We start from the raw sequence: 17,166 nt of genomic DNA, 5'->3' as shown, positions 1-17,166 counted from the left end.
AGAGAGACACAGAGAGAGAGACACACAGAGAGAGAGAGACACAGAGAGAGAGAGACACAGAGAGAGAGACACAGAGAGAGAGACACACAGAGAGAGAGACACAGAGTGAGAGAGACACAGAGAGAGAGAGAGAGACACAGAGAGAGAGAGAGAGAGAGACACACAGAGAGAGACACAGAGAGAGAGACACAGTGAGAGATAGACACAGAGAGAGAGAGATAGACACAGAGAGAGATAGACACAGTGAGAGATAGACACAGAGAGAGATAGACACAGTGAGAGATAGACACAGAGAGAGAGAGAGATAGACACAGAGAGAGATAGACACAGAGAGAGAGAGACACAGAGAGAGAGATAGACAGAGAGAGAGATAGACACAGAGAGAGAGACACAGAGAGAGAGATAGACACATAGAGAGAGAGATAGACACAGAGAGGGAGAGAGACAGAGAGAGAGAGATAGATACAGTGAGAGATAGACACAGAGAGAGATAGACACAGAGAGAGATAGACACAGAGAGAGAGATAGACACAGAGAGATAGACACAGAGAGAGAGAGACACAGAGAGAGATAGACACAGAGGGAAAGACAGAGAGAGAGAGAGACACAGAGGGAAAGACAGAGAGAGAGAGAGACACAGAGAGAGAGACACAGAGAGAGAGAGAGAGAGAGACACAGAGAGAGAGATAGACACAGAGAGAGAGATAGACACAGAGAGAGAGATAGACACATAGAGAGAGATAGACACACAGAGAGAGATAGACAGAGAGGGAGAGAGACACAGAGAGAGAGATAGACACAGTGAGAGACAGACACAGAGAGAGATAGACACAGAGAGAGATAGACACAGAGAGAGAGATAGACACAGAGAGAGAGATAGACAGAGAGGGAGAGAGGGTCCGCTCACCAACCAAGACTTCACAAAATGGGACAAACACCAAATTGAGACTCTGCACGCAGAATTCTGCAAAAATATCCTCCGTGTACAACGTAGAACACCAAATAATGCATGCAGAGCAGAATTAGGCCGATACCCACTAATTATCCAAATCCAGAAAAGAGCCTTTAAATTCTACAACCACCTAAAAGGAAGCGATTCACAAACCTTCCATAACAAAGCCATCACCTACAGATAGATGAACCTGGAGAAGAGTCCCCTAAGCAAGCTGGTCCTGGGGCTCTGTTCACAAACACAAACACACCCTACAGAGCCCCAGGACAGCAGCACAATTAGACCCAACCAAATCAAGAGAAAACAAAAAGATAATTACTTAACACATTGGAAAGAATTAACAAAAAAACAGAGCAAACTAGAATGCTATTTGGCCCTACACAGAGAGTACACAGCGGCAAAATACCTGACCACTGTGACTGACCCAAAATTAAGGAAAGCTTTGACTATGTACAGACTCAGTGAGCATAGCCTTGCCATTGAGAAAGGCCGCCGTAGGCAGACATGGCTCTCAAGAGAAGACAGGCTATGTGCTCACTGCCCACAAAATGAGGTGGAAACTGAGCTGCACTTCCTAACCTCCTGCCCAATGTATGACCATATTAGAGAGACATATTTCCCTCAGATTACACAGATCCACAAAGAATTCGAAAACTCCACAGTTTTTCCACAGTGTGCCATCACAGCAGCAAGATTTGTGACCTGTTGCCACGAGAAAAGGGCAACCAGTGAAGAACAAACACCATTGTAAATACAACCCATATTTATGCTTATTTATTTTATCTTGTGTCCTTTAACCATTTGTACATTGCTAAAACACTGTATATATATATAATATGACATTTGTAATGTCTTTACTGTTTTGAAACTTCTGTATGTGTAATGTTTACTGTTAATTTTTGTTGTTTTTCACTTTATATATTAACTTTGTATGTTGTCTACCTCACTTGCTTTGGCAATGTTAACACATGTTTCCCATGCCAATAAAGCCCTTGAATTGAATTCAATTGAATTGATAGACACATAGAGAGAGATCGAAATTGAGACAGATATATAAACCTACTTCTCAGTATTGAGGGAGCGGTAGAGACAGACAGATATATAAACCTACTTCTCAGTATTGAGGGACAGGTAGAGACAGACAGATATATAAACCTACTTCTCAGTATTGAGGGACAGGTAGAGACAGACAGATATATAAACCTACTTCTCAGTATTGAGGGACAGGTAGAGACAGACAGATATATAAACCTACTTCTCAGTATTGAGGGACAGGTAGAGACAGACAGATATATAAACCTACTTCTCAGTATTGAGGGACAGGTAGAGACAGACAGATATATAAACCTACTTCTCAGTATTGAGGGAGAGCTAGAGACAGACAGATATATAAACCTACTTCTCAGTATTGAGGGACAGGTAGAGACAGACAGATATATAAACTTACTTCTCAGTATTGAGGGAGAGGTAGAGACAGACAGATATATAAACCTACTTCTCAGTATTGAGGGACAGGTAGAGGCTACTGAGGATCTCTAGATATTCTCCCTCTAGTCTCTTGTCCTTCAGGTCCCTGGACACAGACACACAGTGCTCATAGTAGAGGATACTCTGTCCATACAACAGCACGTCGGCATAGTGACGACTCAGGACTTTAGCCACCACCATCTGACCTAGAGAGAGAGACACACACAAGAGGACAGAGACACAAGAGGACAGAGACACAAGAGGACACAGGTAGGCACAAGAGGACATAGGACAGAGGACAGAGGACAGAGACACAAGAGGACAGAAGACAGAGGACAGAGACACAAGAGGACAGAGGACAGAAGACAGAGGACAGAAGACAGAGACACAAGAGGGCAGACACACAAGAGGACACAGGACAGACATAAGAGGACAGAGGATAGAAGACAGAGGACAGAAGACAGAGACACAGGAGGACAGAGAAACAAGAGGACAGAGGACAGAGACACCAGAGGACAGAGACACAAGATGACAGAGAAACGAGAGGACAGAGACACAAGAGGTCAGAGGTCAGAGACACAAGAGGACAGAGACACAAGATGACAGAGAAACGAGAGGACAGAGACACAAGAGGACAGAAGACAGAGACACAAGAGGACAGAGACACAAGAGGTCAGAGGACAGAGGCACAAGAGGACACAGGACACAAGAGGACAGAGACACCAGACAACAGAGACACAAGACAACAGAGGACAGACACAAGAGGACACAGACACCAGAGGACACAGACACCAGAGGACAGAGACATAAGAGGACAGACACACAAGAGGACAGAGACAGAAGAAGACAGAGGCAAACGTTCAGATAGTAGCTACTTTTGATTTACATGATCGTGATTAATTGTTTTCGTAGTTTTGTTTGAACTAGCGTTAAGGTTAGGTTTAGGTTTCGGGTTAGTTTTGACAGTGATATTTACTGGGTAGATTCCTGGCCTGGAGGGAGATGAGGAGGCCCATCTCATAACACAGCCTGGCATCCTGGCTCCTCCCCCTGTCCTTGTAGCTCCGCCCCAACCATAGGTAGGTCTGGACGTGTTCCTCGTCAACGGGACTCTCCCAGATCTCCAGGAACAACCACAGAGACCTGAGGGACATACAGTAGGAAACAGTCCCTCTCATTTAACAGGCTACAACCACAGAGACCTGAGGGCCATACAGTAGGAAACAGTCCCTCTCATCTAACAGGCTACAACCACAGAGACCTGAGGGCCATACAGTAGGAAACAGTCCCTCTCATCTAACAGGCTACAACCACAGAGACCTGAGGGACATACAGTAGGAAACAGTCCCTCTCATTTAACAGGCTACAACCACAGAGACCTGAGGGCCATACAGTAGGAAACAGTCCCTCTCATCTAACAGGCTACAACCACAGAGACCTGAGGGCCATACAGTAGGAAACAGTCCCTCTCATTTAGCAGGCTACAACCACAGAGACCTGAGGGCCATACAGTAGGAAACAGTCCCTCTCATTTAACAGGCTACAACCACAGAGACCTGAGGGCCATACAGTAGGAAACAGTCCCTCTCATTTAACAGGCTACAACCACAGAGACCTGAGGGCCATACAGTAGGAAACAGTCCCTCTCATTTAACAGGCTACAACCACAGAGACCTGAGGGCCATACAGTAGGAAACAGTCCCTCTCATTTAACAGGCTACAACCACAGAGACCTGAGGGCCATACAGTAGGAAACAGTCCCTCTCATCTAACAAGCTACAACCACAGAGACCTGAGGGCCATACAGTAGGAAACAGTCCCTCTCATTTAACAGGCTACAACCACAGAGACCTGAGGGCCATACAGTAGGAAACAGTCCCTCTCATCTAACAAGCTACAACCACAGAGACCTGAGGGCCATACAGTAGGAAACAGTCCCTCTCATTTAACAGGCTACAACCACAGAGACCTGAGGGCCATACAGTAGGAAACAGTCCCTCTCATTTAACAGGCTACAACCACAGAGACCTGAGGGCCATACAGTAGGAAACAGTCCCTCTCATCTAACAGGCTACAACCACAGAGACCTGAGGGACATACAGTAGGAAACAGTCCCTCTCATCTAACAGGCTACAACCACAGAGACCTGAGGGATATACAGTAGGAAACAGTCCCTCTCATTTAACAGGCTACAACCACAGAGACCTGAGGGCCATACAGTAGGAAACAGTCCCTCTCATCTAACAGGCTACAACCACAGAGACCTGAGGGCCATACAGTAGGAAACAGTCCCTCTCATTTAACAGGCTACAACCACAGAGACCTGAGGGCCATACAGTAGGAAACAGTCCCTCTCATTTAACAGGCTACAACCACAGAGACCTGAGGGCCATACAGTAGGAAACAGTCCCTCTCATCTAACAGGCTACAACCACAGAGACCTGAGGGACACACAGTAGGAAACAGTCCCTCTCATTTAACAGGCTACAACCACAGAGACCTGAGGGCCATACAGTAGGAAACAGTCCCTCTCATCTAACAGGCTACAACCACAGAGACCTGAGGGCCACACAGTAGGAAACAGTCCCTCTCATTTAACAGGCTACAACCGTGTAGAGATACAGACACTAACTCGACCAGGAAAGGATTCATATTATTACAAATGTAACAAGCACGCATGTACGCAGTCACCTACTGTATACACACACACACACACACGCACGCTGCACGCACGAGCACGCAAGCGCATGCACACGCACGCGCACACACACACACACCCTCCCTCCATGCTGACCTGAATAGGAATCGTTCTGCCAGTGTGGGTGCCCCCACGCCCAGTGCCAGGCAGCCCAGGTTGGCGAGGGCCAGGGCCTGGTTCCTCTGGTTGCCACTCTCCCTGGAGATGGTGAGGGCATGGTGGAGGTGGCTGCCGGCTTCGGGGATGCCACCCTGCTGCCGCAGACACAGAGCCAGCAGGTTGTGGATCACTCCCCTCTGGGTCGGGCTGTCGGTTCCCTGCAAGGTGAGAAAGGAGATAGAGGTTTGATTGATTCATTGATTACAAGATCTTTACAAGTCCTGTTAAAAACTACTGTAACTCGAGCAGGTGGTGATGATGATACTCATAATATTGTAGAGATATTGTTACCTGTAGAGACTGTAGTTACCAGAGAGACTGTAGTTACCAGAGAGACTGTAGTTACCAGAGAAACTGTAGTGACCTGTAGAGACTGTAGTTACCTGTAGAGACTGTAGTTACCTGAGAGACTGTAGTTACCAGAGAGACTGTAGTTACCAGAGAAACTGTAGTGACCTGTAGAGACTGTAGTTACCTGTAGAGACTGTAGTTACCTATAGAGACTGTAGTTACCTGAGAGACTGTAGTTACCAGAGAAACTGTAGTGACCTGTAGAGACTGTAGTTACCTGTAGAGACTGTAGTTACCTATAGAGACTGTAGTTACCTGAGAGACTGTAGTTACCTGTAGAGACAGTAGTTAACTGTAGAGACTGTAGTTACCTGTAGGGACTGTAGTTACCAGAGAGACTGTAGTTACCTGTATAGACTGTAGTTACCTGTAGAGACTGTAGTTACCAGAGAGACTGTAGTTACCAGAGAAACTGTAGTGACCTGTAGAGACTGTAGTTACCTGTAGAGCCTGTAGTTACCTGAGAGACTGTAGTTACCAGAGAGACTGTAGTTACCAGAGAAACTGTAGTGACCTGTAGAGACTGTAGTTACCTATAGAGACTGTAGTTACCTGAGAGACTGTAGTTACCAGAGAAACTGTAGTGACCTGTAGAGACTGTAGTTACCTGTAGAGACTGGAGTTACCTATAGAGACTGTAGTTACCTGAGAGACTGTAGTTACCTGTAGAGACAGTAGTTAACTGTAGAGACTGTAGTTACCTGAGAGACTGTAGTTACATGAGAGACTGTAGTTAATCTGTAGAGACTGTAGTTACCTTTAGAGACTGTAGTTACCTGAGACTGTAGTTACCTGTAGAGACTGTAGTTACCTGTAGAGACTGTAGTTACCTGTAGAGACGGTAGTTACCTGAGAGAACGCAGTTACCTGAGAGAGTGTAGTTACCTGTAGAGACGGTAGTTACCTGTAGGGACTGTAGTTACCTGTAGAGACTGTAGTTACCTGTAGAGACTGTAGTTACCTTTAGAGACTGTAGTTACCTGAGACTGTAGTTACCTGTAGAGACTGTAGTTACCTGTAGAGACTGTAGTTACTGTAGAGACTGTAGTTACCTGAGAGAATGCAGTTACCTGAGAGAGTGTAGTTACCTGTAGAGACTGTAGTTACCTGTAGGGACTGTAGTTACCTGTAGAGACTGTAGTTACCTGAGAGAATGTAGTTACCTGAGAGACTGTAGTTACCTGTAGAGACTGTAGTTACCTGTAGGGACTGTAGTTACCAGAGAGACTGTAGTTACCTGTATAGACTGTAGTTACCTGTAGAGACTGTAGTTACCTATATAGACTGTAGTTACCTGAGAGACTGTAGTTACCAGAGAAACTGTAGTGACCTGTAGAGACTGTAGTTACCTGTAGAGACTGTAGTTACCTATAGCGACTGTAGTTACCTGTAGAGACTGTAGTTACCTATAGAGACTGTAGTTACCTGAGAGACTGTAGTTACCTATAGAGACTATAGTTACCTGAGAGTCTGTAGTTACCTGTAGAGACAGTAGTTAACTGTAGAGACTGTAGTTACCTGAGAGACTGTAGTTACATGAGAGACTGTAGTTACCTGAGAGAATGCAGTTACCTGAGAGAGTGTAGTTACCTGTAGAGACTGTAGTTACCTGTAGGGACTGTAGTTACCTGTAGAGACTGTAGTTACCTGAGAGACTGGAGTTACCTGTAGAGACTGTAGTTACCTGTAGGGACTGTAGTTACCAGAGAGACTGTAGTTACCTGTATAGACTGTAGTTACCTGTAGAGACTGTAGTTACCAGAGAGACGGTAGTTACCTGTAGAGACAGTAGTTACCTGTAGAGACTGTAGTTACCAGAGAGACTGTAGTTACCTGTAGAGACTGTAGTTACCTGTAGAGACAGTAGTTACCTGTGGAGACAGTAGTTACCTGTAGAGACTGTAGTTACCAGAGAGACTGTAGTTACCTGTAGAGACAGTAGTTACCTGTAGAGACTGTAGTTCCCTGTAGGGACTGTAGTTACCAGAGAGACTGTAGTTACCTGTAGAGACTGTAGTTACCAGAGAGACTGTAGTGACCTGTAGAGACAGTAGTTACCTCTAGAGACTGTAATAGTGGCTGCAAGGTGTTCTGTGCCCTCTCAGGCTGTCCCGTCAGGACTAACAGCCATCCCAGCAGTACTGACGCCTCAAACCCCTCCTCCTCGTTAATACCGCCCCCAGTCTGTACAGCCTGCTGGGCACAGGGCAGGGCCTTCTCCAGGGCCCCGTGTTGCTGGTAAACACAGGCCAGGCCCAGACATAGGTCTCTCTGGGTCTTAAGGTCGTCACCCCGCTCCGCAATTGCCAAAGCCTGCTGCAGGTACACCACGATCTGGGCTGGGAGAAGAGACGTCCCTTCTTTCCATCGCGGGTTCAGACGTACCTATGAAACATTTACATGTAAAACATTTGAAGAATTAAAACTCAGCAAAAAAGACACGTCTTCTCACTGTCAACTGCGTTTATTTTCAGCAAACTAAATGTGTAAATATTTGAATGAACATAACAAGATTCAACAACTGAGACATAAACTGAACAAGTTCCACAGATATGTGACTAACAGAAATTGAATAATGTGTCCCTGAACAAAGGGGGGGTTCAAAATCAAAAGTAACAGTCAGTATCTGGTGTGGCCACCAGCTGCATTAAGTACCGCCGTGCATCTCCTCCTCATGCACTGCACCATATTTGCCAGTTCTTTCTGTGAGATGTTACCCAACTCTTCCACCAAGGCACCTGCAAGTTCCCGGACATTTCTGGGGAGAATGGCCCTAGCCCTCACCCTCCGATCCAACATGTCCCAGACGTGCTCAATGGGATTTGAGATTCGGGCTGTTCGCTGGCCATGGCAGAACACTGACATTCCTGTCTTGTTGCAGGAAATCACGCACAGAACGAGCAGTATGGCTGGTAGCATTGTCATGCTGGAGGGTCATGTCAGGATGAGCCTGCAGGAAGGATACCACATGAGGGAAGAGGATGTCGTCCCTGTAACGCACAGCGTTGAGATTGTCTGCAATGACAACGAGCTCAGTCTGATGATGCTGTGACACCCCGCTCCAGACAATGACAGACCCTCCACCTCCAAGTCGATCCCGCTCCAAAGTACAGGCCTCGGTGTAACGCTCATTCCTTTGACGATAAACGCGAATTCGACCATCACCCCTAGTGAGACAAAACAGCGACTCGTCAGTGAAGAGCCCTTTTTGTCAGTCCTGTCTGATCCAGCGAAGGTGGGTTTGTGCCCATAGGCAACGTTGTTGACAGGGATGTCTGGTGAGGATCTGCCTTACAACAGGCCTACAAGCCCTCAGTCCAGTCTCTCTCAACCTATTGTGGACAGTCTAAGCACTGATGGAGGGATTGCGTGTTCCAGTCCCACAGGTGTGATGTTTGGATGTACCGATCCTGTGCAGGTGTTGTTACACATAGTCTGCCACTGCGAAGATGATCAGCTGTCCATCCTGTCTCCCTGTAGCGCTGTCTTAGTGTCTCACAGTACAGACACAGCACAGACATTGCAATTTATTGCCCTGGCCACATCTGCAGTCCTCATGCCTCCTTGCAGCATGCCTAAGGCACGTTCACGCAGATGAGAAGGGACCCTGGGCATCTTTCTTTCTGTGTTTTTCAGAGTCAGTAGGAAGGCCTCTTCAGTGTAAGCTGTTAGTGTCTTAACAACCATTCCACAGGTGCTTGTTCATTCATTGTTAATGGTTCATTGAACAAGCATGGGAAACTGTGTTTAAACCCTTTACAATCAAGATCTGTGAAGTGATTTGGATTTTTATGAATTATCTTTGACAGACAGGGTCCAGTCTGATGTATACTGTGTAGTAATATTTCATTTGTTTTTGAAACATTAGAAAGTGATTGCTTAACAAACAAACCATAGCTTACCGAGTTCCTGCTGAACAGTTCTATCCTGTGGAAGGCGTCCTGTAGTGAGTGATCCTGTCCAGTGTCCAGGCTGAGGGATGCCAGGGCCAGGTAGGGCATGTATTTACGGTGGTAGAGCCGGGACAGGAGCCAGTTGAGGTCCAGGGGGGCGATGGGGCGCCCCTCCTCAGCAGACAGGGTAACAGTGAGGAACTGGAGACGCTCTGCGAAGGGCAGGGCATCATCTATCTTTCTATAATAATAATTGTAATAATAAGGATTACATACTTGATTTATAACAAACTTTTAATTATACAACAATCACATAAAAGTGATACAGTGTGTGTATTAAAAATATATAAAAACAAGGTACATAGGTTGTGTCCAAAATAGCATCCTTATTCCCTATATAGTGCATTACCTTTGACCAGAGCACTATGGGACCTGGTGAAAAGTATTACACTATATAGGGAATTGGATGCCATTTGGGAGCATTGACAACACAGACAACACCAACCTAAGGAGCAGGAAGAGGCTGGCGGTGAGATAGCAGGCCCGTGCCTCCAGGTGTTTGTTCCCTTCCACCACAGACCTCCGCAGCACCAGCTTCAGCAGCTCAAACTCATCCAGGGAAGTGAAGGTGTGGCTGGGGAGACAGAGGAGCAGAGCACTGGCCTTCTCCAGGGCCGGGGGCAGCTTGTCGGCCATCTTCTGTTTGAGGTAGATGGCTGTGAGGTTGGTGTAGAGGGCGATGAGGAGAGGGAGGTCAGAGAAACCGTCGACAGAGACTCCAAGGGCTTCCTCGTAATACACACGGGCCTGGGACAGAGGGGTGAGAAAAGGACATTGAAGTACATTAAAGAGCACACTCATGTTATGCATGTGTGTTTGTGTGTGTGAGTGCATGCATAAATGTATGTGTTTGTACATGTGTGTTTGTACATGTGTGTGTGTGTGTGTGTGTGTGTGTGTGTGTGTGTATGTGTGTGTGTGTGTGTGTGTGTGTGTGTGTGTGTGTGTGTGTGTGTGTGTGTGTGTGTGTGTGTGTGTGTATGTGTGTGTGTGTGTGTGTGTCTGCTGTGTCCATGTATGCGTACTCTAGTGTTCCTCCCTTCTGCCCTACCTGGGAGTACTTGAGCTTCTTGGCGCAGAGCCTCCCCAGTAGGAAGCATGCCCGTCGGTGTGCCCAGGCCATGCCCATTCTCTTGGCCCCCTCCCTGACAATCTCCAGGTGGCCCAGTAACTCCTCCTCACTCTGCCCTGAGAACGTCAGCCACAGGAATGAGTGGTGGAGGTCATACAGGGGCAGGAAGTCCTCCTGGAGGAGAGGAGAGGAGAGGAGAGGAGAGGAGAGGAGAGGAGAGGAGAGGAGAGGAGAGGAGAGGAGAGGAGAGGAGAGGAGAGGAGAGGAGAGGAGAGGAGAGGAGAGGAGAGGAGAGGAGAGGAGAGGAGAGGAGAGGAGAGGAGAGGAGAGGAGAGGAGAGGAGAGGAGAGGAGAGGAGAGGAGAACACAAGTGAATTATATGAACCAGACATGTCTAAATCCTTTTGATTTCTAAACAGTGAACCTGTGACCTCTCACCTGAAAGTGATGCATGTTGAGCAGGGTCAAGGTGGGGTCACAGACCTCCGACTCCTCCCCCTCCTCCAGGAAAAGGGGTGGGTCATCCTGGAACTCGTTCATCTCTCTGAAGGTGTCGTCCAGACTGAAGGACAGCAACTCCCCGTCACCGCCACGCCCTACAGCATTCTGGGGTGCGTAGGAGAAGTGGTATGGGAGTGTAGCGTCACTCTTCTCTGAGATGATGGACTGCCGGCTACTGGTGGGGGGCTTATGCTCTGAGAGAGAAAAATATGAACACTGAGTGAAAGGTTTTAGATACACTGCATATGAAACTCAATGTAATGTACATTGTTCAAGTAAACTGCATTAGAAATGTGGCTATGAAACATCCTTGGCTGTCAAAGTCAATTGTACTAGCAGTTCAGCTTGGTGCAGCTATGTGTATACTGCTTTCTCAACAAAATAATACAATATTCTCTCCCTTGTAAAATGTCATATATGCAAAAAGGTAAACATTATTAGTTTCCTTCTCTCCTCCTAAACAGGGAAGAAAAGAGTTTGACTGAGACAGAAGGATATAAGCAATAAGACATGAGGGAGTTTGGTATACGTTCCTCTGGACATAGCCCTTAGCCGTGGTATTTTGGCCATATACCACAAACCCCTGAGGTGCCTAATTGCTATTATAAACTGGCTACCACAATAATTAGAGCACTAAAAATACATGTTTTGTCACACCCGTGGTGTACGGTCTGATATACCACAGCTGTCAACCAATCAGCATTCAGGGCTGGAACCGCACAGTTTATAATGGCCTCTAAACAGTACTCTACCATTCAGCTGTCGTTGTATTAAGAATCTGATAAACAACGTATGAACTTTTAATAAACATAATATTACCTTGTTGTTTAGATAACGTATTACTAACCTTGTTCAGGTTGGTTTCTGATGTACGTAAAATCAGACTGATCCAGTCTGTCTGTGGGAAGAACACATGCATATATTTAACTGCCTTTTCACAAGTTTACATACATACAAACACAGTGGTTCTCTACCTACAGTAGTCTGACAGTGCTCAGTATAACACAGTGGTTCCCTACCTACAGTAGTCTGACAGTACTCAGTATAACACAGTGGTTCTCTACCTACAGTAGTCTGACAGTACTCAGTATAACACAGTGGTTCCCTACCTACAGTAGTCTGACAGTACTCAGTATAACACCGTGGTTCTCTACCTACAGTAGTCTGACAGTACTCAGTATAACACCGTGGTTCTCTACCTACAGTAGTCTGACAGTACTCAGTATAACAACGTGGTTCCCTACCTACAGTAGTCTGACAGTACTCAGTATAACACCGTGGTTCTCTACCTACAGTAGTCTGACAGTACTCAGTATAACACCATGGTTCCCTACCTACAGTAGTCTGACAGTACTCAGTATAACACCGTGGTTCTCTACCTACAGTAGTCTGACAGTACTCAGTATAACACAGTGGTTCTCTACCTACAGTAGTCTGACAGTACTCAGTAAAACACAGTGGTTCTCTACCTACAGTAGTCGGACAGTACTCAGTAAAACACAGTGGTTCTCTACCTACAGTAGTCTGACAGTACTCAGTATAACACAGCGGTTCCCTACCTACAGTAGTCTGACAGTACTCAGTATAACACAGTGGTTCTCTACCTACAGTAGTCTGACAGTACTCAGTAAAACACAGTGGTTCTCTACCTACAGTAGTCTGACAGTACTCAGTATAACACAGTGGTTCTCTACCTACAGTAGTCTGACAGTACTCAGTATAACACAGTGGTTCTCTACCTACAGTAGTCTGACAGTACTCAGTATAACACAGTGGTTCTCTACCTACAGTAGTCTGACAGTACTCAGTATAACACAGTGGTTCCCTACCTACAGTAGTCTGACAGTACTCAGTATAACAAAGTGGTTCCCTACCTACAGTAGTCTGACAGTACTCAGTAAAACACCGTGGTTCTCTACCTACAGTAGTCTGACAGTACTCAGTATAACACAGTGGTTCCCTACCTACAGTAGTCTGACAGTACTCAGTAAAACACAGTGGTTCTCTACCTACAGTAGTCTGACAGTACTCAGTATAACACAGTGGTTCTCTACCTACAGTAGTCTGACAGTACTCAGTAAAACACTGTGGTTCCCTACCTACAGTAGTCTGACAGAACTCATTAATTCCCTATACTGTATAGACTGAGTGATCCTCCCCCTACCTAGTTTGTAGACAGTACTGATGTCAGAGGAGAAGAGTCTCTCTAGGAGGTCACTGTCTCTGGGCTCAGTACTACAGGGGTTAACCTGGGACAGAGACGCACGTTCCTCCTCAGTCAGAAACACAAGTTGTCCATCTCTGAGAGGGAGGAAGAGAGAGCGAGAGAGTAGAGAGAGGGCAGAGAGAGGGAGGGGGAGAGACAAAGGAAGCATTATCACCCACATGACTCTGCTCTCAACCACCCCTCCATCGCTCCATCCCTCCATCTCTTTACACCTCCATCCATCCCTCCATCCCTCCATCTCTTTACACCTCCATCCCTCCATCCCTCCATCTCTTTACACCTCCATCCCTCTATCCCTCAATCTCTTTACACCTCCATCCCTCCATCCCTCCATCTCTTTACACCTCCATCCCTCCATCCCTCCATCTCTTTACACATCCATCCCTCCATCTCTTTACACCTCCATCCCTCCATCTCTTTACACCTCCATCCCTCCATCTCTTTACACCTCCATCCCTCCATCCCTCCATCGCAGCCCATCTCTTTATACCTCCATCCCTCCATCTCTTTACACCTCCATCCCTCCATCTCTTTACACCTCCATCCCTCCATCTCTTTACACATCCATCCCTCCATCTCTTTACACCTCCATCCCTCCATCCCTCCATCGCAGCCCATCTCTTTACACCTCCATCCCAGCAATCTCTTTACACCTCCAACCCTCCATCCCTCCATCGCAGCCCATCTCTTTACACCTCCATCCCTCCATCCCTCCATCCCTCCATCTCTTTACACCTCCATCCCTCCATCGCAGCCCATCTCTTTACACCTCCATCCCTCTATCCCTCCATCCCTCCATCCCTCCATCCCTCCATCACAGCCCATCTCTTTACACCTCCATCCCTCTATCCCTCCATCCCTCTATCCAACCATCCCTCCATCCCTCCATCGCAGCCCATCTCTTTACACCTCCATCCCTCCATCCCTCCATCGCAGCCCATCTCTTTACACCTCCATCCCTCCATCCCTCCATCCCTCCATCCCTCCATCGCAGCCCATCTCTTTACACCTCCATCCCTCCATCCCTCCATCTCTTTACACCTCCATCCCTCCATCCCTCCATCGCAGCCCATCTCTTTACACCTCCATCCCAGCAATCTCTTTACACCTCCAACCCTCCATCCCTCCATCGCAGCCCATCTCTTTACACCTCCATCCCTCCATCCCTCCATCGCAGCCCATCTCTTTACACCTCCATCCCTCCATCCCTCCATCCCTCCATCCCTCCATCGCAGCCCATCTCTTTACACCTCCATCCCTCTATCCCTCCATCCCTCCATCCCTCCATCCCTCCATCGCAGCCCATCTCTTTACACCTCCATCCCTCTATCCCTCCATCCCTCCATCCCTCCATCGCAGCCCATCTCTTTACACCTCCATCCCTCTATCCCTCCATCCCTCCATCCCTCCATCCCTCCATCCCTCCATCCCTCCATCTCTTTACACCTCCATGTCTCCATCCCTCCATCGCAGCCCATCTCTTTACACCTCCATCCCTCCATCCCTCCATCCCTCCATCCCTCCATTGCAGCCCATCTCTTTACACCTCCATCCCTCTATCCCTCCATCCCTCCATCCCTCCATTGCAGCCCATCTCTTTACACCTCCATCCCTCCATCCCTCCATCCCTCCATCCCTCCATCTCTTTACACCTCCATGTCTCCATCCCTCCATCGCAGCCCATCTCTTTACACCTCCATCCCTCCATCCCTCCATCCCTCCATCCCTCCATTGCAGCCCATCTCTTTACACCTCCATCCCTCTATCCCTCCATCCCTCCATCCCTCCATCGCAGCCCATCTCTTTACACCTCTATCCCTCCATCCCTCCATCCCTCGATCTCTTTACACCTCCATCCCTCCATCTCTTTACACCTCCATCCCTCCATCCCTCCACCTGAAGCCTCTACTATTGACAACAGATAAACAGATAGACCATGTAAATGTGAACAGAAAACATGACACATTGTCTGTGGTCCTAACTGTTCCTAGAAGACTGAGAAGAGTTGATGGGTGAATAAAAACATGTTTTGAAAGAAAATACAAATTGAGGTAATTAGATTGTGCACAAAGAACTTGTGAGCACATTATTGTGGAACAAACTCCTATTTGTGTTCACAATAACTGTTCACAACAAAGTCAGTATAAGTGAATAATAATTATAGCCCTCACAGTGGTTTGGTATTGTAATGATGTAATGATGTTATGTATAGCCCTCACAGTGGTTTGGTATTGTAATGATGTAATGATGTTATGTATAGTCCTCACAGTGGTTTGGTATTGTAATGATGGATGTTATGTATAGCCCTCACAGTGGTTTGGTATTGTAATGATGTAATGATGTTATGTATAGCCCTCACAGTGGTTTGGTATTGTAATGATGTAATGATGTTATGTATAGTCCTCACAGTGGTTTGGTATTGTAATGATGTTATGTATAGATAGCCCTCACAGTGGTTTGGTATTGTAATGATGTAATGATGTTATGTATAGCCCTCACAGTGGTTTGGTATTGTAATGATGTAATGATGTTATGTATAGTCCTCACAGTGGTTTGGTATTGTAATGATGGATGTTATGTATAGCCCTCACAGTGGTTTGGTATTGTAATGATGTAATGATGTTATGTATAGCCCTCACAGTGGTTTGGTATTGTAATGATGTAATGATGTTATGTATAGTCCTCACAGTGGTTTGGTATTGTAATGATGTTATGTATAGATAGCCCTCACAGTGGTTTGGTATTGTAATGATGTAATGATGTTATGTATAGCCCTCACAGTGGTTTGGTATTGTAATGATGTAATGATGTTATGTATAGTCCTCACAGTGGTTTGGTATTGTAATGATGTAATAATGTTATGTATAGTCCTCACAGTGGTTTGGTATTGTAATGATGTTATGATGTTATGTATAGTCCTCACAGTGGTTTGGTATTGTAATGATGTAATGATGTTATGTATAGGCCTCACAGTGGTTTGGTATTGTAATGATGTTATGATGTTATGTACAGCTCTTACAGTGCCATCAAACCTCTGAAACGTATCCAGAACGCTGCAGCCCGCCTGGTTTTCAACCTTCCCAAGTTCTCCCATGTCACCCCACTCCTCCTCACACTCCACTGGCTTCCTGTCGAAGCTCGTATCCACTACATGACCGTGGTTCTTACCTACAGAACAGCAAGAGGAACTGCCCCTCACAACCTTCAGGCTATGCTCAAACCCTACACCCCAACCCGAGCTCTCCCTTCTGGTCTCTTGGAGAGCAGAGTCCCTGTCCATCTTCTGAAAGCACCTGAAACCCTACCTCTTCAAAGAGTACCCCCCCCCCCCCCCCTCTTTAGATAAGATAGTCTGCTAAATGGCTCAAATGTAAAAATGTAAATGTACTGGTCTTACAGTGGTTTGGCGTTGAGTGGCTTCACGTGAGCCTTGTGTACGAAGCCTGTGTTTCCTGTAGAGCAGTGTGTTCCTATGAACAGGTCCAGACCTCGGAGTAGCATTCCCTGTATCTCAATCAGGTCACCTCGACTCAGCTGGAGCTCATCACATCCTACTGGGTTATGGTCCACTACAGCCTCACAGGAACCAGTTACTGCAGGGAGAAGGGAGAGGAGAAGGGGTTGGAGGAAATGCCTAGTATTTATACTGAGCACTAGCCATGGCATGAGGCAATGCCTACCTTCTCGTAGGTAGAAGGTTCCTGCTCTCAACTGTAGGATGGTTAAACTGTCCTCTATCTGAAGGCTAAGTGTTAGGGTTAAAACCTCACCTGTAGGGTGGTCAAA

General features: G+C 46.6%; 1 protein-coding gene across 2 annotated transcripts in view; it reads right to left on the bottom strand.

The window, feature by feature from the left end:
* Positions 1-2,015: 2,015 nt before the first annotated feature.
* The window catches only part of LOC109896526 (SH3 domain and tetratricopeptide repeat-containing protein 2-like), a 34,123-nt gene continuing 18,972 nt past the window's right edge, over positions 2,016-17,166 (bottom strand). Inside the window, exons 10-20 of one of the 2 annotated variants that reach the window (XM_031797891.1) lie at positions 16,778-16,973; positions 13,318-13,454; positions 12,001-12,051; positions 11,091-11,347; positions 10,632-10,826; positions 10,026-10,327; positions 9,530-9,761; positions 7,686-8,012; positions 5,214-5,434; positions 3,396-3,562; positions 2,016-2,625 (exon numbers count right to left, since the gene is read on the bottom strand). In XM_031797891.1, coding sequence (XP_031653751.1) covers positions 2,444-2,625; positions 3,396-3,562; positions 5,214-5,434; positions 7,686-8,012; positions 9,530-9,761; positions 10,026-10,327; positions 10,632-10,826; positions 11,091-11,347; positions 12,001-12,051; positions 13,318-13,454; positions 16,778-16,973 — 2,267 coding nt within the window. In that variant the 3' untranslated portion in view covers positions 2,016-2,443. The remainder of the gene's footprint in view (positions 2,626-3,395; positions 3,563-5,213; positions 5,435-7,685; positions 8,013-9,529; positions 9,762-10,025; positions 10,328-10,631; positions 10,827-11,090; positions 11,348-12,000; positions 12,052-13,317; positions 13,455-16,777; positions 16,974-17,166) is intronic. The other variant, XM_031797890.1, reaches the window with a different exon arrangement.

This window comes from Oncorhynchus kisutch, linkage group LG19 (assembly GCF_002021735.2).
Source record: "Oncorhynchus kisutch isolate 150728-3 linkage group LG19, Okis_V2, whole genome shotgun sequence".
NCBI lineage: Eukaryota > Metazoa > Chordata > Actinopteri > Salmoniformes > Salmonidae > Oncorhynchus > Oncorhynchus kisutch.
Note: the sequence above shows the minus strand (reverse complement) of the source record. Positions and strands in the feature narration are given on the sequence as shown.